We start from the raw sequence: 19,662 nt of genomic DNA, 5'->3' as shown, positions 1-19,662 counted from the left end.
TATCAGACTTGTTCAGTTGGTATGATTGTACTTGTTGGTGTGCTGAAACTATCTGTGTTGTCGAGGCTACCGTTGACGGTGCGCACGTGTTGTCGCAGGACAGCGTCGCTGGACGTGGAGCCGATCTACACCTTCAGGGCCCACACGTAAGTGCTGCTTCTTCCACGCCTCAGCTCACGCTATCTTCCTGTGTTTCCTCGGCACTGTTGCAAAATATCCTCATCTCTGTACAGTTGGTGAAATTAGTGCCACTTTATGGTTGTCCTATGGAGACACTGGCCCCAGTCCTGGGAATGCGAAATCTCACCACTGATTCAGAACTCCCAAAAGAGGTGAGCACCACTCCCATGTAGAATTTCTTCCCCTGGCACAGAAATGCTAGCGGAGGTGAGCATCACGACAACGCTCGCGTGATCATGGAGACTCTTCTGCATTCGACAATTTGAGAAGCTTGTGCACACGCACGTTTTGAGACCTTGTATGAACCTGTGAACGTAACTTAAGAAAGGTAACGTTCAGGCACTTTAATACCACCAGCATATACGGGTTTTAAAGAGATATCTTTCAGCAAGCAGGTGTTGCGTTATGTTGATCTGTGAAAGGAACATTAACACTCACATTGGAACCACTTCTCCCCTCTCCTACCCATCTACTGGATCTTGGCAACCTTTAGCGAAAAGGTGACAAATCACCAATGTTTCTGTGAATGGTGTACACAGCTGTTATTTATTAATTTCTATTGTAAGTAGATATCCAGTTGCATGGCAGCGAGTGAACGTCACACAATCTGCAGCAGCAGTAGCATCACCTGTGCAGTTTGTGTTCAATACAAATGGTGTATATAGCCAGGTGGCAGTTTGGTACATTATGCATGCACATTATGCAAGCACATTGTACTTATACAGGAGGATTTCACCACAAATCTGGCTATCGCCTGATGAAGCTAGTTGTAATTACTGGCGAAACGTTATACTTAGATTTTAAATGTTGTGGCTTTGCTCTCCAACACACCGGTGTGCTGTACTAGTAGCAAATTGGCATATTCTGTTTACTTGACAAACCTTACTAATTGGCTGTGTCGGGTGTTGGCGGGTTTAACGACACATTTATATATTTACGCGATCTAACCCAAAAAACCTGTATTATGGACGTGTACTCTAAACATATACCCGATACGTACTGTTGTACCATGATATTGACTTCTGGTTACATCCTTATCCTACCCCACTCTCGCGCCTCATATCTGGAGACATTTTTCATATCTTCTCTTCTGAATAATGTTTTTGTCTCTTCTGAATAATTTATTGTTTCCATGTATCTCTGTTCTGAATGCATATTCTTGTTCTCATATTTGCATTTATAGCCTATTGAAAATAGAGGTAATATATAATCATCGTAATTGTCAACAAGAGCAACTTGCCAATTTATTTTCCTGTATAGCGATAACAAGATATATCTTGCTGAATTACGTGGTGAACCAGGTTCTCTCCAAACCTGATTCTTTCTTTGGTCAAACCCATTTCCTTGCACAAAACAGTATTTATTAGGTTTAGAAGTAGCAAATTAGGGCACTTGAAACTGAAAATGTTTTTTGCTTTTGATGGTGGTCATTGGGCTCACCACCAATCCACGGTCGATGGTGCAGTTCTGTGGTCATTTGTTCAGACAATGTCACTTGTTTTTTGTGGACATTAAATACCCTTTGTGAACGTCATGAAAGGAGCCGAAATCCCCATCTTGGAAGCTATAAATACGCAACTACAATTTACTAAATCGATAAGCAGACAATGTCTTTTTAATATGGGTTTCTCCACATAAAAAATAAGTGTTTACACTTGCCGTCCACCACAGAGCCTTCTGGGAGTGCATACATTTTGGGGCATCTCCAGAAACGTACAATGTAAAACACAAAAATATGTTTATGATCTGGACGAGTGTCATTAACCATTAGCATCGTTGATAATATAAAACAGGACCCTGCGGGGTGGGCTGGTAGGAATAATACTAATACCGGTACAGGGATATCGACCGCACACACACGCACACGCGCACACACGCGCACACACGCGCATAAACGTACACACGCACACACACACGCACACACACCGCACGCACACACACATACATGCACGCACGCACACGTAATGAAGTTGTGTTGCTACGCTTCCAGTTCGCCGTGAATAACGATCCGAAGCCCAATAGCGCCCATTCATCACGCCGCTCGAGTGGGCCGGACACGCACACACGCACGCACACACACGCACACAGTCACACATATACACACACGCACACACGCACACACAGACACGCACACACACGCACGCACGCAAACACACACGCACACACACACACGCAGGGGGAGCGGGCGGCCATCTTGTCGGACGGACGGACGGACAAACGGACGCGGACGGACAAACGGACGCGGACGGACGGACAAACGGTCGGACGATATAATCTATTGGTGGTTTGGTCCACTTCGTTCCTACCAGTATAACTAAACGAATGAAGTGACAATATGCATCTGTCGTACATCTGTCTTTCCACATGAAAATAGTCTTGTTTACACAACCCGCTGGCCCGACAGCCATCTAGGAGTGAATGATTTCAGCAGCATTGATTCAGTACAAGCAAACACTGGACTGGTTTTGACATACGGTGTCTCATCAGCAGAGTCAGGCTTGTTTTAATCAATGCTGTTGAACTGCCAGATATTAAAGGCAAGGACCTCTTAAAGATGTAGGTCTGAGTTCAACGCAGTATTATATGATGCATAATTCAAAATAATCAAGTGGAATTAGATTGCATTAGTTCTAAAAGTTTAAGCATTGAGAGATTGTTTACCTTTCCACAGTGACCCTCCCATCACGCGTAGGTATAACCTCACTGATCAACCCAACTTCGATTCGTTAATTTTTTCGCCATCGTTTTCAGATCCTCTACAACTCCCTCTTTGGAGAGCGAGGCCTTCCATGTTTCTCTTGTGCCCCCTAGTGGATGAGACGTGACTCAATGAATGAGATCAAAACAAAGGTTTCCCCCCCCCCCCTCTTTAGCTTGATAGAATGTCGGGTAAACGCTGTTAATGAGCGCTTTTTAAGGCTAACTCAGCATGTAGAAGGAAAATGTGGGGATAGCACTCTGCCTGGGCCCTCTGTGTCTGTTATGTTGGTCTCCACACCCTCCCATGCATTAATTTAACATTTTAGGAATGTTGAACTTCTTTGGCACCGTATTTAGCCAACCGTACTAATCGAAGCTGCGGGGAAGAACAAATGAGGATAAATTCACCTAAAGTGGGTGGTGAGGTGGCATTGTGGTTTTGTTTCTTGGCTGGTATTCTGAAGGTTGTGGTTTCAAATCATGGCTGGGGGAAAACCTCACCTCCTTCGTGCTTCAAATGACAACCACTTTCTGGGTTGCTGGAGTTTGCTAGAAGTGGCTGGGTGGCTCGGGGGGGGGGGCTTGTGTGTCGATGGTGCTGAGCAGACGCGGAGATGAATTGAAATACAGGAAACCACCAGTGATTAAATTGGTATATTGGGTTGTCAAGTAAAATGAGTTGATTGTCCTAGTCCTGTCACTATTGACTGCATGCACATTAACAATCACAGTAAAAAATGTTCTTCCCATAACTTGTCATATTCCAGCTCTGAAAATAAAGTTAAAGGTTTTATTGTTAGGCAGCAGCCCTCGTGAGGGTATGAGGCCTATTTAGGTTTCAGAACTGATTCTCTTCTCTGATGTCACACCCAGGGTCGTCTGATGCTGCTGACTCCCAGAGTTCCAAATGGAAATGTATTCATCTTGTGACATGATGGTAGAAAATAAAGTGTAACTTTTGGATAAACAGTTTCCCACAATAGAAATGTGGAATGTCTACAACTGCCTGAAGACCATAAGTGAAGATTATTTCCATCCCTCGTTTGTTGGGAGCATGGAGAAAGCTGAGGCTGGATTCCAAGGCCAGTTGTACAGTGTGCATGGCCTGAAATTGAACCAGAGTCATTAGGACTGGCATGTCGTTACAGGCAGGTTTAAGGCACAGGGCACACTTCCCCAGGGAGAGTGCATGCATTGGAAAGGTCTTTCTCTCTTCACAAGCCTTGGCCTCGTTCATGGAAAGATGCTGCAGGACAGCTCCATGACTCATACTAACGGATGGGCGATTGATCTTTCCGGTCTATAAGGTCACGCCAGAGGTTCTGAGCACTGCCGGCTGATTAAATTGACGGCCCTGAGTCACCAAGTGTTTGATTAATTGTCTGATTTAAATTGTGAGCGTGCATGCCGTCACAAATCCACAGTTAAAACGGGAGAGAAAAATGTTTAGCTGGAAAGCGTTTATTGACATGCAGCTGTGTCCAGCGCAGCACATTTACTTGGTGCTTTATAGATATACCTCTAGACACCGGATACACATTTGTATTATACTTAGTGAGGTTAATGACGAATTAAGTTTACTGGCTTAAACAGACATTGGGCAGTCGTGACCTTGAGTCTGTTGTGAACATTCCACATAGTTTGGCAGGCTCTCATCTCTCCATGGTATAACCACGTTTGATTTCTTCACAAAATATTACATTGTATCTCCCCTGAGGGGTTGATGGCCTGAGTTGGCCCCAAACTGAAATTTGAACTCCTAACCTTACAATTTTTATTCAAGTACTCTACTATACCCCAACCAGGTATGATGTAGTATACACTTGCAGAAATTATTAAACAGGCAAAGTAATTAGATTTTAGTCAGAATTGGTTAATAGTCTCGTTGTTAACACAGGGAAAGCTATGGCCAGGTGGTTGAAGAGGATCAGAAACGCTGAGCCAGTTCATCTGAGAAATCAGGTCAGCTACTGTTTATTGAGGCAGCTTCTGAAGTGTAGTAGTTGATGATGCATTATATGCATGCTTGCCTCACGACCTTTAACTCTAGCACGTGAACCTAAATACTCTATACTGTTTCAACGACTAGGTCTGAAAGAGCTGAACCATACAAGCACTAATGTGTATTTTCTCACAAAAGATTACCTTTTTAATCCAATTGTGTAATACAACTTTAAACGTCTTCTGTGAGGTCATGCACGAGTTAAAAATGTGCATACCAAAGACCTCATGCCGACTCTCTCGGACCCCAGGACTGCATCCTCGGGTTATAACAAAGCTTGCCTATTCTAAGGCCATGCATGAATGGAGCGTCTTCCCCTCTCCGTGCTGTGGTGTGCAGGGGCCCCGTGCTGAGCTTGGCCATCAGCACAAGTGGGGAGCAGTGCTTCAGCGGTGGAACGGACGCCTCCATCCGCTGCTGGAACATGCCTAGTCCCAACATCGACCCCTATGACACTTTTGGTGAGTGCCCTGACCATTTGCCCCCCCTTGCTGCTCTCGCTTTCTAGAAACTCTCTCTCACATACAGACACATGTACTCACCTTGTCTCCTGGTGCATGGTACCATTACTCACGTAATCTTACTTGTCAAGCCAGCCTCGCTCATCCCTTCAATTTCATTTGGAGTTAATCTTAACCATGAAGTGGTGTCCATGCTGCCGACTGTAATGGTTTGAGTGGGGAGTTATTTATTTATCTATGTTAATACATTCTCACGGAAGCAGCATTAACCAGTTATGTGAAGAGGCAGCCTCTTCACGTAACTGGAGGCTTTCATGGCAGTCTGTTGCTGGGTATGGCTTACTGATGAGGATCTTTTCAGGGTAAAATTTGTACATATATTGTTGTGGATTAGTGGTCGGTATGCAACATTGTCATCTTGTTAACCTCAATGTGACTTCTGATTGATGCACAAATCCAATAGTACCAGGATCTTCTGTATTGGTGCCTCTTTGTACATGTATATTCCTGTTTTACCGTGCGTGTGTGCACATGTGTGATATGGGAATCTGTGCCGTAGTAGCTTGTTAGCACACTGCGCTACAAACCCAATCGTAGCCGCGATTGGCATCAGTAGCTAGTAATATATCAACACTGGGGAGACAGACACGGCTAGGCGTGGTGCTGACCATAGCACCCCTTTGTGCACTGTTTGAGCCTAAAGAGGTGCTTCCTAACAAATTGCTCTCGCCGTGTTTGTATGTGTACATTTGTGGCTATGTGTTCATTGTGTTTGCGTCCCATAGAGGCGAGTGTGCTGGGACAGACGTTGCTGGGGCACAGCGACGCTGTGTGGGGGCTGGCCTACAGCAGTCTCCGGCGCCGGCTGCTCTCGTGCTCCGCTGACGGCACCGTGCGCCTGTGGGACCCCTCGTGCCAGGACTCGCCACCCTGCCTCAACACCTACAATCCCGACAAGGGTGTGTGCTCTATAGAGCCACAGTACCAGATGCAGCACAGCTAGTTCGTCCAGCACTACAAAATTCAATAGGATTCGGATTTGTACACCCTCTAAATATGACTTCATTTCAGGATGCTGTACAGTAACAGGGGGCAAATGTATTTTATGGAGTGAGGCAGTCGCAAAGGAACAAAAGGAGTTGATGTAGCAGAGGAGAATGAGTAACCTCCCACTGAGTGATGGTTGACTGGAGGCTTTGACAGAAAGCATTGGTTGCTATAACAGAGTGCATAGAGGGAATTGGATGACGGGGGAGTGGTATGCAGGGATGAGTATGGAGGATCAGCACAGGACTAGCATCAATGCAATAACAGCCATCGTTTGCCACTGAGGAAGTGATGTCACCCCAGCTCGTGTCAGGCTAGGTGCTACAAAACAATCCACATTACTGCACACAGCATGGACACATTGCCACTTTAGAATACTACCACATACAGAATGCATACAGTCCAACACCCTGTTCAGCTTTGATACCCTGGCTACCAGGGTGATGCCTATTGTTGTGTTTGAAGCGTGTGTTTTCTTATATCGTTACAAAGCTTTGTGTCACATGTGCCTTGGCATTCAGCTGAACGACCGGTGCCAGTACCACAGCCCTGCAGTGCTCACATTCCCCTCCCTCTCTCCGCGTTGCCTTATACAGAGCATGGCATCCCGGTGTCGGTGGACTTTGTGAGCGATGCTTCGCACCTGGTGGCCACGTTTGGGGGCGGTGACACGCTGGTGTTTGACATGGAGACTGCCAAGCCCGTCATCACACTCGAGTCTCGCATTGAAACTGGTGAGGCCAGCAGCCGTCCCTGTGCCAGAAGTGAGGAGTCCATGTTGTTCACGTTGAGGGTAAGCCTCTCCAAAGGACGGCCACTGTTGGCTTCCCACAAGTGGTAATTTACCAACCCCGTAAGCATTATGGGCTGAGAATATATGATTTTGTTCCATTCTGTTTTGAACTTTCAAGTTACTCTTTGCTATAATGTGCATTTCCAGCATCTTCATGTGTACCTGCATATGCACGGATTCTCACAAATAAATTTTTCCAAATTTCTTTATTCGAGTACGGCACTCCAAACTAAACATTAAAACCAACAGCATAATAGATACATTATAACCATTATCCGGTGCGGTGGCACTAAGTAGATCGCTTACACTCATCAGTAAAAGGTTAGAATGCCTGACCTGGCTCGCACCTTTGGGATGCATACAATCAGTAGCACTTTGTGGGAAGCCAATCGTGTTTCGTTGTGGTGAGACTGTCCTCCATCATAGAAATGTGACTTATTCGATTTGGTACAACTGCTGCCATCAAACACTTTCTTTATTCTGTAATTAACCAGTATTATACCAATGGCGCAGTGGTTGGTGCATGCACTATAAAGATAGCAACCTGAGTTTGAATCCCAGCTGTGGCTTATACGTCAGTCCGTGGGGTGGGGGAGGCTATTTTACATCAGCAGATTGGAAAAGATTGCAATTTATTATTATTTACCTTGTGTAGTACTGACATAGAATTTGCATAATATTAATATATTTCTCATAAGTTTACACAATGTGTGTTCATAGCATTCGTAAAAAAATAAAATCCTAATATGCAAAATACTTGGTGTATTTGGTTTAACATGTCAACAGAAACCTTATGAAAATGTCTCCTGAGATTCAGTAGATAGTGGTGGTGACAATCGGTGGCATTCACAATTACAAACTTATTGTAAATGCTTTTGTGTTTCTTTTGTTTTTGCTAAAGTCGTTGCTTCGCTGCTTGGCTGATATTTGTTGGTACTGTCGTGTGCACCCGTGTGTGTCTATATGTGTGTCTACATGTGTGTATGCCCTTGTACCATCTCTACTCCAGACGCACCGCTGGGGAACCAAATAAACCGTGTAGTGTCCCACCCAACGCTGCCCATCACCGTGACGGCACACGAGGACCGTCACATCAAGTTTTTCGACAACAACACGGGTACATCAACATCGTCTGCATTACGTAACACCTTATATGACACGTCATCGCATAGTGATTCAGTCTCTCGCATGAAGCTCATCGCATCCTTCTTCAGGATAATACCAAACAATTTAAAAAAAATTCCAAATTAGAAAAAATATGCTTTTAAATATGATTCAAACAAAGTAATGGATTGAATCTCTCTGATTAGACTTAGTGAGATCCAAAGATTGTGGTTGTAATAGAAAAAAGTGGAAGTTAATTGGCTTACCATTTTGGCCATAACAAGTGCCCATTCGGCCAGGTGTTTAAGGGTCAGCGGGTCGCAGTCATAATGGTCGAGTTAAAATCTGTTTGGGGGTTGATGCAACCCATGGTCCAATGGATAGACTCACCCCTACCATAGGAATGAGGAACATCCACCACTTGTTCAGGGCTAACAAGACGAGCACCTCAATGCTCAATTGTGAATTATATCACGTTGACATTTTTTAAGCATCACAAAGGCTCTTCCATTGCTTGTTTTCTAGAATAAACAATGCCCGACATAGGAATGTATCATTTTTAACTCTGGCTGCCAAGGCCCACTTGAGCAGGGAGACATTCTGGATTTGACTCCTATCACTTGTCCCATTGGTCTCCTGATTTGTAGTTGTATGAATGTATGTTGATCTTATACAGGTAGGAACAACAGGTTTCTCACTGCCCACCAGGGATTATTTGTCTGTTGTGCATATTTGTCTTTCGTGCACGAATGCGCTGTCTAACCAAGTTCCTACCTGCCCACTCCGAAGGAACGTGTTTTCTCTCTGTTTGTAGCCAACTGTGCTAATCGACTTGATACACCTTCGCTCTTCAATGGGGCTTACTTTGCACCAACAGGGAAGCAGGTGCACTCGATGGTGGCTCACCTGGACGCCGTCACCTGCTTGGCCGTGGACCCCAACGGCCTTTACCTGATGTCTGGAAGTGAGGGTGCACATTCGCACACGCAAATAGCACCGTGCATCAAACACCCTTCTGGCCGGCACTTGAAGGGGGTGGACATTTTGTGTGTGGGTCGTGTGTCGTACTTACTGTGTGGGGAGTCTGATGGATCATGTGTTATGGGGTGGATTGGGGGTGCAGTGGTGTGTGTAATGCACCACGATTCCAAACAACCTGGGTTCGATTCCTGGCTGGGAGTAACATCAGTGTAAAATGGCATAAGAAAAATGGGCTCTTGCATGGATAAATTAAGGATCTGAGTGTAGTTAGGGTGTTTTGGAGATATTAAAACAATTTTAAGATGATACAAATGTGATAAAATATTAAACTTAATAATTGTGCTTTATAAAAATGTGTAAAACATTAACACATCCAGCAAGTCTGCAACGAGTTAGACAGATATAGAAACTACACCACTTTTGCCGGGACCACAACTTGAATCATGATGGAGCTGTGAACGTCGCTGTTCTGCAGATGTGCCCATATTCATAGCTGGACACGACACATTCTTCAGCCACGTCCTCATGAAATTCCCATATGCTGCGGTTGGGAGTGGAATGGCATTATTTACCTGACAGAGGCAACCGCTGAAGGGGCTGTTTTATTGGTAGCCTGCCTCACCATCGGAACAGCACGCACGTTTTACCACAATCTAAAGCGATACACGATGTAGCCAGTGTGTTGAAGCACATCTGTAGTCCAGTACTTTGGAGGCAAGGGTTGGTGGATCATGTAGGTTTGTGAAACTCCAAAACCTGCTGGGCCGTGAAAAAGCTTGGAAAAGACGGTACAGCTCTCGCGGGTTTGTGAATCTATGCCTGTGAAAGTGTTTTATCCCTCCCTATGTGGGGAATTTCTCTGGATATTCTGGTTTTCTCCCACATGTATAACACTTTTGGAATTGGCAAACTATCCCAATGTAGGAGCCCTATGAAATATATTTGAGATATCTCGAGGCTTTTCTAGATACATACTTTACTGTTGTTACTCTTTCCAAGTGCGGCATGGAGCCACTGCCGTTTCGGATCACAATGAGACCACCCACGGTGGTGTTCTTTCACGACTTAATTTTGCTCAGTGTCCGAATAACTTGGAATGCAAACCCCTAATGTAGAGTCAGAAGAATATAAAGAGCCAGAAATAATACGACTTCAAATATAACTAATAGTCGTGGTGTGTCAAGCACTTTGAGACTCCCAACTTCCTGGGCTGTGTGGTGGCCAGTTGACAGCATTGTGGCCTCAATCGAAAACACATATTTGAAATGTTTTAACCCCTTGTGTGGATATTCTCCAGATTATTTCAGTTTCCTACGTGAAAAATGCGCATGTATTATCCTCCAGAAAAGCATATCTTACGGCTTTTCTACATAAATAACTGCTATTTGTATGTCATTGAACAACGGAATGATAACATTTCTTAAACAAACTGTATTGTGTGTACTCAGATCGTAAATGTTGTGGTTTTACTCTCCAACACACAGGTGTGCTCTACAGTAACGAATTGGCATGTTTTGTTTATGTGACGAACCTAACGAATTGGCTGCGTCGGGTGATGGTGGATTTAATAACACATTTATATTTACGCGGTCTAACCCAAAAAACCTATATTATGAATGAAATTGGTTGCGAAAGCCGACGTGTTAAACTATAAGCAGATCACTTGCCACGTATTTTATTCCTATTATCAACCATATTTAACAGGGTTTAATATGTAAAGAGCATAACAAAATCTCTATGCCAAGTCACATCGGAAACCAAGACTGACTGTTCAAATATATTTGGAGTTGTCGGAAGATGCGAAATTAATCCAGTTTCTGTGTCGTAAATCGATCCATGGTGGTATTCTATAAATGTCGTGAATGTGGATCATCGTGAATCGAACCGTAGTAAACCGGACACCGCCTGTACTTATGCTGGCCAGTTTTAAATGATCTGTTTAAGTTGTTCAAGGTAAGCTAGAGTTTGGTTCGAATGTATTCCTGGGCCTTTATTTTATTTACAATGGTAATTTTGAAGATGTGCAGCAAGGAAATGTCAACATTCAAGATGTGATAGAATAGTCAAGCAACTAAGGTTTGGCATCTAACAATTACGCAGTGTCCAATATAAATTGTGCACCTCGGTTATAAAGCAGTGGATGACACCGTAGCTGTCATTCAAAAGTTGTACATTTATATCTAAGGTTTTGAGCCAATCAATGGCACTGGCTGTAAGTTGATGGATTGCTTCAGTGTCGCCAATCATTGATATTGATGGGCAGTGAATGACTGTGCTCCATTGTTCCGCTCCACATACATTTGTTACGTCACCATGGCATCTGTGTTAAAATTTATACCACATAGTGATGAAGGCTGTCATCACAAGAGATCAGAGACAATGGTAATGTGGATTGACGTAATGGTAATTTAGATAAATGAAATGCAATGTACCCTCTACCCCAGGTGCCTAACTACCTGCTCATTGGCACAAGCCCTGCACATGTGCTTTGCGTTGACTAGCAGCCTGCGGCCCCTACCTGGTGGCCTCTCAAACAGAAGCCTCCTGCACTCCGTATAGCAGTGATCCCTCTCCCTCTTTGTCAGGTCACGATTGCTCAATCCGGCTGTGGAACCTGGAGAGCAAGACGTGTGTGCAGGAGATCACTGCGCACCGCAAAAAGTTTGACGAGGCAATCCACGACGTGGCCTTCCACCCATCAAAGGCCTTCATCGCCAGCGCCGGTGCTGACGCCCTGGCAAAGGTCTTCGTATAACGGCCGCACAAACGCATGCCCCGTCGCCCGCCCACCTCCTGCGGGCTCTCGGCTACGGCGCACGGTGGGGGGAGGTGGGGGGCAGGGGAGCGGTGAGGTGCGTGCCCGGAGGCACCACCACTCTTCGCACTGCGTCCTGCCGCGAGCAGATGGTCCCAGAGTCCTCGGCCGCTCGCCGACACCAACCGGCGACGGGCCATGGGCTCGGACCGCGGGACGCACGTCTGCCAACGCCGGGGCTCAGTGGATTGACGCAGGCGTGGGACACTAACACAGGTCGCGCTTGCGTAAAGGAAACAAGCGAGATGGCTGGGGTGGTGTTGGGCTTTTTTTTTTTACCCCCTGCGTTTCGTTTCTCCTGGGGGCATAATTACTTTCCACGGTCACTGTAACACTCGGATCCCCGCGCACAGGGCTGTCTGCAACCCAGAACCCCCTAACCCGCTGTCGACTGGTGGAGGGGTACTACGGTATAATAGGAATGTATGTTGGTGACTTGTATAGCTGAAAATGTATTCTCAATTTTATGCTGTTGCCGTATGTACGGAGGGTTCCTCTGCTGTGTTTTAAATACGCTTTGCTTGGCAGGATCTGACGAGGGGCGTGCGTGCGTGTTGTGTACTCGAGACTGTACAAAGGTAGCACTCCCGCTCGGGGGGATTGTGCCACGATGCACGCTAAGCGCCGGGGCTGCCTCGGCCTCCCTCCTTCTACCCCCTCTCCTCCCCTTCCTCCCTCTCACATCCACCGTGTTGAATGAGAGCTGCATGCCTCCCCCCACTACAGTTCCATATTCCGCCGTGTCAACGTGCCCTTTTTATACGTAGCTGGCCAAACTTATCTGTGCCCTTCCCTGCCAAAATTTTAAAAAGGAACAGAACAGGAAAGGAAAGCAAAGTAAAGCTCTCCCCAGGATACTAGGCCATAAGATGCACTGGGCCTGTTATTACTTTATTATATGCTCTGGTCAATCTTCATCGCAGTGCAAAGACACCAGTTTTGCCAAAAATAACAACCCAAAATGTTAGCTATTCTGTCTGAGAAGGTGGTTATCGATTCATTTTTGTGTTCCAGATGGTGTGAGGAACATAAGTTTGTGGTCATCCCGATAATGTGTTGTTCGAGGCATTGGGTTACGGTAGGGCTGAGATTTGTTCATAGTTGACATGGGAAAATATTTTCTGTCCATTGGAGAAGCCCACATTTTAACCAACTGTTGGGTACCTATGAATAAGTGGCACGCACACAGTAATGAAATGTTACACACGCACGAGATGCAGGTCCAATGTTACACGCTTGCGTGGGGAAATATCTATATTATTTTAAACACAATATGGTTTTTAACAAAAAAGCAAAAACACAAAAAAACATTATGCTTGATGTTACACTTCCCAAACAGGGATTATGCTCGCCACCATTACTGGAGGTCTAGGGCCAGTGGAGAAAATTCTACTTTCTTTTGGCAAAGGGGATTTAATGCATAGACGACCCACTGTTGACATACCAGTGTTGTAACCATCGAGCTCGGTGGAATTTACAGGGTGGGTCGACCTCCATCCGAGATGTAGACTCACGACCGGAATGTTAGTTCAACACTGCCATATTGCCACCCAGCTGGATACCCGAAATTTGCTTCGTCTTGAGGTATATTTGAATACGTAGCACATGAACTTAATATCTGTTTTTGACAACAACCACAGGCAGACTGTTGTCATATGCATCAATAGTTGTACTTGCAGGCAACAGTATTTAGCCATTAAGACGATACTACTTTAAAAGTAACAATGTACTTTTTTCAGTTTAGTGGTGTTTCCAGAAACTGCAGGTCAGTGGGTACAATGATGGGGACAGAAAGCAGTGGAGGGCACCACCAACTTATACGAGGCGCCAACAGATGAGGTAGCCAACAGCCAGGGCAGGGTAGGGGGGTGGCACGTGCAGCAGCTTCAGGCCGCACCGTCAACACGGCACCGCTTTCCATTGCCATGAACACTGACAGATCATGATGTGTGCTGCCTGTGTGTGCGTACATGGTCGCGTTACATGCACATATGCAGCATGTGTTTAGGATAGATGGGAGTGCGTGCGTGTGTGCTTGCGAGTTCATGACAGGCACGTGTCGTCTGCTGAAGTGCTTGTGTGCGTGTCTGCATAAAATGCGTGCGTGGGTGTTTTTGAAGCCCAGGCAGGTTCCTATGCTGTCTGTCCTGCCTCTTGTGATGCAACGCTCGGCAGTTCGGGCGACACCGCGCACACTCTCTTGGGCCATCGGGGCGGTGAGGGGGGAATCTTGTAAAATACAGCTGTGGCGGGAAATGACTCTTGAGGGGCGCAGCTCCACGCAGAGCGGGGTAGTAGTGGTGGTTGTGGTGGTGCAGCGTGTGCACGTAAGTCACACCCGTCACCATGTGATACTTGTACATTAACCTGTATTTACAAAATATCACACGTGCTTGTGAGTGGCTAGCCATCCATCCCAACACTATAGTAGCCTATTTTGTGTTATTTATTTGACAATGCATTTGTCAGGCCAGTCTCATGAGGCTGGGGTGTGTGCAGGCTTGGGGTGGTTGGGAGAGGGATTGTGATATTGGGCCGGTGGAGATTGCGCACACGAGAGTTGTGTTGGGGGGGGGAGCTCGTCCAGGCGATTCCGTTGGCACGTACGCCCCCATATCCCCTCGTGCGCTGGAGGCTCGTTGGGTAGACATACTGTCGTAGCGACGCTAGTGCTGCACCTGTTGGGAAGGAGCAGGGGTCCAGATTGGCGAGCAAATGCAGGCAGGAAACTGTGCAGTCTGTGGAACACGTGGACGCAACAGCTATTGTTTTTTTTAATGATTGATTTATCGAAATACACAGCGTTAATCATGCAGATTTGGGTGAACAGCATGTCACAGGTTCTGATTTAATACAGTCATGGTTCTATAAGGAGCAGTGAGGCGTGGGGCTGGTGGACAGATGGGTGTGGTGGGACGAGGTGTGGGAATGGCAGTAGCGTAGGATGAGCAGGTAAGCAGTGGGCATCTCTTACTGCCTTTCCTCAATCTCCTCCCCTACCCACCCACGTGTTCCCTTGCCTCCTGAGACCCCTTCCTCCTCAGCTTGCTTGTGTGCTGCATGGTTTATTGGAGAAAACGAATTCCTAGTCTTCCGCGTAGACTTGAAGCGATTTGCAAATTCACTCCTTTGTTGGCCACCGGTACTCAAACTCTCGAGCAGCACAGTATTGGCTCTCGGGGACGGCTGCATACCACGCAAGCGTGCAAACGTTAATGCATTACAGGAAAAAAGCATCTTGATTCAGAACGGTGTACAGTTGCTTATAGCTATTCATGTAAATTAGTGATGGTAACGCCCTTAATTTGCCCTTAATTATATACCACAGAGTACAATTGCTTACCCTTGTGTTATTTTATAGCTCACAAACAGTTTGCCTTGTATAAAACTAGAAAAAAATTGTGTTCATAAAACTCTAATTATTGTAATAATGCTCTCTTTTCTGGAAGGGAAGTGATAGATTTTGCCAATAAAAAGCAGACCTTTACAGCGAGCTGGCTTCTCTTTAAACTCTTTGTGTGGTGTGGGTGGTCTTAGACATTGGTTGTTTTTTTTTCTGAAAATGCAACAGATGTTTAGTGGTGGTTGCCTTTGACCCCATCGGCTTGGTGACTGGTTTGGTGGACCGCCAAGGGCTGTAGCTGGCAGGCAGGAAACAATCCATCCAGAATGTGCCTGCAGGAAGGAGATAGTACAGCCAAATGGGTTTACAGGTAGGCTACTTGTGCCATGTGTTCTACCTGCTTACAGATGAGTTTATCTAGGATCTAAATTTTCAACTACTGTATGTAAAAAAACATCCCAAACCAAATAATACTTAAATCCTAAGGAGTGTTTTAATCCGTGAAGAAACGTTTACTTCAACCAGTCGACCTAATGAATAAATGTATCCCAGCAGTGTTTGTTTAAACAAAGCAAACCCTGGACCAATGTTTACTCTGAGCATCGGCAGGATGTGCATCTGAATGAGGACCTCCGCCACACTATGGGTTATGAGGTGCATTTGATTTCAAGACGTTGATCCGTTTGGGTTGGTGAAGGTGGGGAGCGTAGAAGTGCTGTACAACAATGGATTTTCTGAGACGTGAAATATTCAAAACCATGCTGCAAACAACGTAGCCCATCAGCAGGTTTCAAGCTTCGTAAGGAATGTCACTGGTTAACTCCGTGTAACAGGCAGCTGCCACGAAATAACACATTGTTGGAGATTGAATTTTCAGCAAATTATAAAATTATAACAGATTTGCAATAAGCGAAGTTTGTAAAAGTATGATTCTTTTCAGCAATTCACAAACAAGGAAGTCCCCAAATATCCAAAAAGCAAGATATCTTGACCCTGTTAAGGTTTGCAGTACAAATGTTTCCATCACATGAAAATACATCTTATCAAAATGTTGAACACGGAGCCATGTGCAGTCAGTAGAGAATAAGGGCCAGAGTGCAGGGCATCTGGACAGATTCGTCTCTTCAAACAAAAGTTCACAGTAAATGGCTAGCTGCAATGCTCCACGAAGGCCAAGCAAACGTAATTATAATTAACATGGTGGGGTGATTGTGGTCGGCTGCATCGCACAGATTGAAATGCCTGCCTGTGGGGTGTCAAGAGCTCCACAAGTGTTCGATGTTTTGTGTTCCTACTGTATAATTACAGTGTAATGTGCGTTTCGATTTGTCTCCCAATATTATCCCAACTTGTCCTATCAGTATCATGACATGACTACATTTCCATGTTTTCATTATTACAGTGGGGAGTGCATCTCTTTGTGATAGCCCCCAGATATGGTGCCACAGAACCCTACTGTAATTCTGGAGGTACTTATATTTGGCCTTGTATTCACATAGGGTACCACACATTTTTCATGCGTTAAAAACTTAAATATTTGGTCCACATATTTGGCACATTTCAAATTCAGTGAGAAAGTAGATATGCTGTGCAGTCATGTGTAACTTGACTGAGATCACCAGCACATGATGATCTGGTTTGGTCATTGCCTGGATTGTCGCCCAGGATCTCAGCAGTGCTGGCTCGTGCCTCAGTACCATTTTTGTTTCCAAAAACACGTCCCTAAAGTGTTGCAGTTTTAGACAAGCCTCATAATTCAGTCACATAATTGCTTTATAAATACATTTCGTTCATCAGATGAGAGAATTGATGAAACAGTCCTGATTCATGGTGGTCTATGCCACTTTTCTCCCAATTCTCAGCAGAAAAGCCATTGGTAGGATTTAATGGTAATGTCTTTTCCTGCCAAATAACATGGGGGGAAAAGCCTTTCTGCCAAGATGAATTTGGGCAAACATGTCTACTTTGCACAATAAGTCTTTGCCCTAATCCAGGTTGAGTTAAGATGTATTAGCGGATATGTCATGACATATAAGTCTGATTTCAGAATAGTTTTCGTGGAGTAGCAGTGTTTGGTAAATTAAGATAAAAATATTTAAAAAATCTGTTAGCATGAACAGGTTGTCTTCCTGTTGCATCATCCCAAAGTCCCCTTCATGTATGATTCTGATTATCCTGCTTTACAGAACCTTCTTCTTGGTTCTTTCGGTAAAGTCACGTAATAAAATAATAAAATAAAACAATAAAATAATTCTCACGACGTTTCGGCCACAACGCAAGCAGCCGTCCTCAGGTGAAGACCAGGTCTGTCGGGGAGACAGCGTCTGAATGCTTGCGTTGTGGCCGAAACGTGAGAATTATTTATTATGTTTTATTTTTATTATTTTATTACTTCCCTTCTACGTGACTTTACCGAAAGAACCAAGAAGATGAATCCCTGCAGTCACGAAAGCTTTAAATCGAAATTTTACAGAACCTTGTTTGTAAAGCAGCACTGTGGCATTGGCCAACTTGCAATTGGAAGATTTTAAGTTCATATTTTAGTCTGTCTACTTGGTACACCATCCCTTCAGGATCAGACGAATACCAGTGCGTAGGTCAAAACCGGTTCTGTGGAGAGACTCGAAACTACAGCGATATGCGCGACGTCCTCGACTCGCTCACCAACCGAGAAGAGCACAATCAAACCAACACTCACTGGGATGGCAAAACATGCCTCGCACTTGCACCTCTTATTCCAACTACAGAGATGTATGTATGTTGAACTTCTTTCGCACCATACATAGCCAACCTTGCTAATCTGAGATGTACCTGCGATGTGGTTTGTTTTATTGAATGCTTAGTTTAACAGGATGTACACTACACATGTGTATTAAGGGAAAAAAACTTGTGTGATTAAGTGCTTAATGTCCTGCTGTGAACCTGGCACCACCTATTTTTGATTTCTGACCACGGCTCACATCATTGAAGAGTGATAAACCAAGGAATCCTGGACAACCCTCATCAACCCCGCTCTCAGCAGCTCTGAAATATGGTCAAACCCCCACGACCGACAAGGTGTGGGGTTGCCTTCATCCAGCAATGTATTGAGAAAATGCTAAGTTATTAATATGTAATTGTCCACATGATTAGAAGTACATGCATTTGTTAATAGGTTTAGAGTCGTGGGGAATGGACTGGACATTTTGACGTGACTGCATAAGTAGAATATATTGGCTAAAAACTCGAAATACCTTTTAATGTATTCAGATTTTGGGCTTGAAGACATAACGACTTTCCCATGGAGATTTGACTCCCTGCACATTAGGAGGGGAAGTGATGTACAATTACGTATCCTAACACGTTTTAACATTTACACACCATATGCTTTCTCTAGCCGGTTCACCACCACTCCTGCTCCACAATATAAATCTACCGATCTCCACAATAGTGCCAGATCGCAATTGTGTACAAAATAAAATTCCAATAAAGTTGACCATACCTGAGCGTGTCTGCGAAATACTGTTGCCTACATTCTCTGGAACCACCACCGCCTCAGATCGGGGAGGTGAAAACCACGCCATCCACACACTCCTGAGTACATGAGCCGCCGACTGCATGTTCACTCGGTGATCTTCAATGCGGCCAGTTCGCAGCCCCACGCAGCATGCCATTCGATCACAAATATTAAACGTGCAATTCGTTTAAATAGTTTGATTAGTTTCCAATTGTCTCGCAAACAGGACATTTTAATTGTCATGTGTTTTATAAATGCATTTTGACCCGGTCAATAGATTCTAATTCTAAATATTGTATCGTGATTGAATTCGACACGTTATGCCTCCTACATCTTATGAGAGTCCCGGTAACCAGATGGTAACATTTGAGATGACTTCTCACCGATTCTGTTCCACCTTGTGGGAGTCCTACTGAGTTTCTGCTTCATGGACGCGTTCATCTGGACATAGCCACGAACTTCTGGCTGCCAGCGGCATGTGAACAGGGGGTCACACACGCGTCGTGACTTCTGCCTCCCGTGACTTGTGCACTACAACTACCGTGTTGTGTCACTTGCTGCGATCAATGTCTCTGGGGGGGCCTGCTTCGCGTTGTGCCTCAATCCCCGTGTTGTGGCAAAACAAATTCCAGCGTTGTGCCAACTCCATATCTACTGTGGACGGTTTTGCGAATCATTACGTTTGGGGTTTGGCCAAACATCTTGAAGCCGGCTCCTTTTAAAGCCTTGAGGCTCGATCG

The 19,662-nt window shown here is 45.0% G+C and overlaps 1 protein-coding gene across 3 annotated transcripts in view; it reads left to right on the top strand.

The window, feature by feature from the left end:
- LOC144933373 (striatin-3-like) overlaps positions 1–18,911 on the top strand; it is a 119,043-nt gene extending 100,132 nt beyond the window's left edge. For all 3 annotated transcript variants that reach the window (XM_078858070.1, XM_078858071.1, XM_078858069.1), the window contains 7 exons: positions 99–146; positions 5,222–5,343; positions 6,129–6,302; positions 6,987–7,124; positions 8,193–8,300; positions 9,165–9,251; positions 11,854–18,911. In XM_078858070.1, the coding sequence (XP_078714196.1) occupies positions 99–146; positions 5,222–5,343; positions 6,129–6,302; positions 6,987–7,124; positions 8,193–8,300; positions 9,165–9,251; positions 11,854–12,023 (847 nt within the window). In that variant the 3' untranslated portion in view covers positions 12,024–18,911. The remainder of the gene's footprint in view (positions 1–98; positions 147–5,221; positions 5,344–6,128; positions 6,303–6,986; positions 7,125–8,192; positions 8,301–9,164; positions 9,252–11,853) is intronic.
- The last annotated feature ends 751 nt before the right edge of the window (positions 18,912–19,662 follow it).

This window comes from Lampetra fluviatilis, chromosome 7, assembly GCF_964198595.1.
Source record: "Lampetra fluviatilis chromosome 7, kcLamFluv1.1, whole genome shotgun sequence".
NCBI lineage: Eukaryota > Metazoa > Chordata > Hyperoartia > Petromyzontiformes > Petromyzontidae > Lampetra > Lampetra fluviatilis.
Note: the sequence above shows the minus strand (reverse complement) of the source record. Positions and strands in the feature narration are given on the sequence as shown.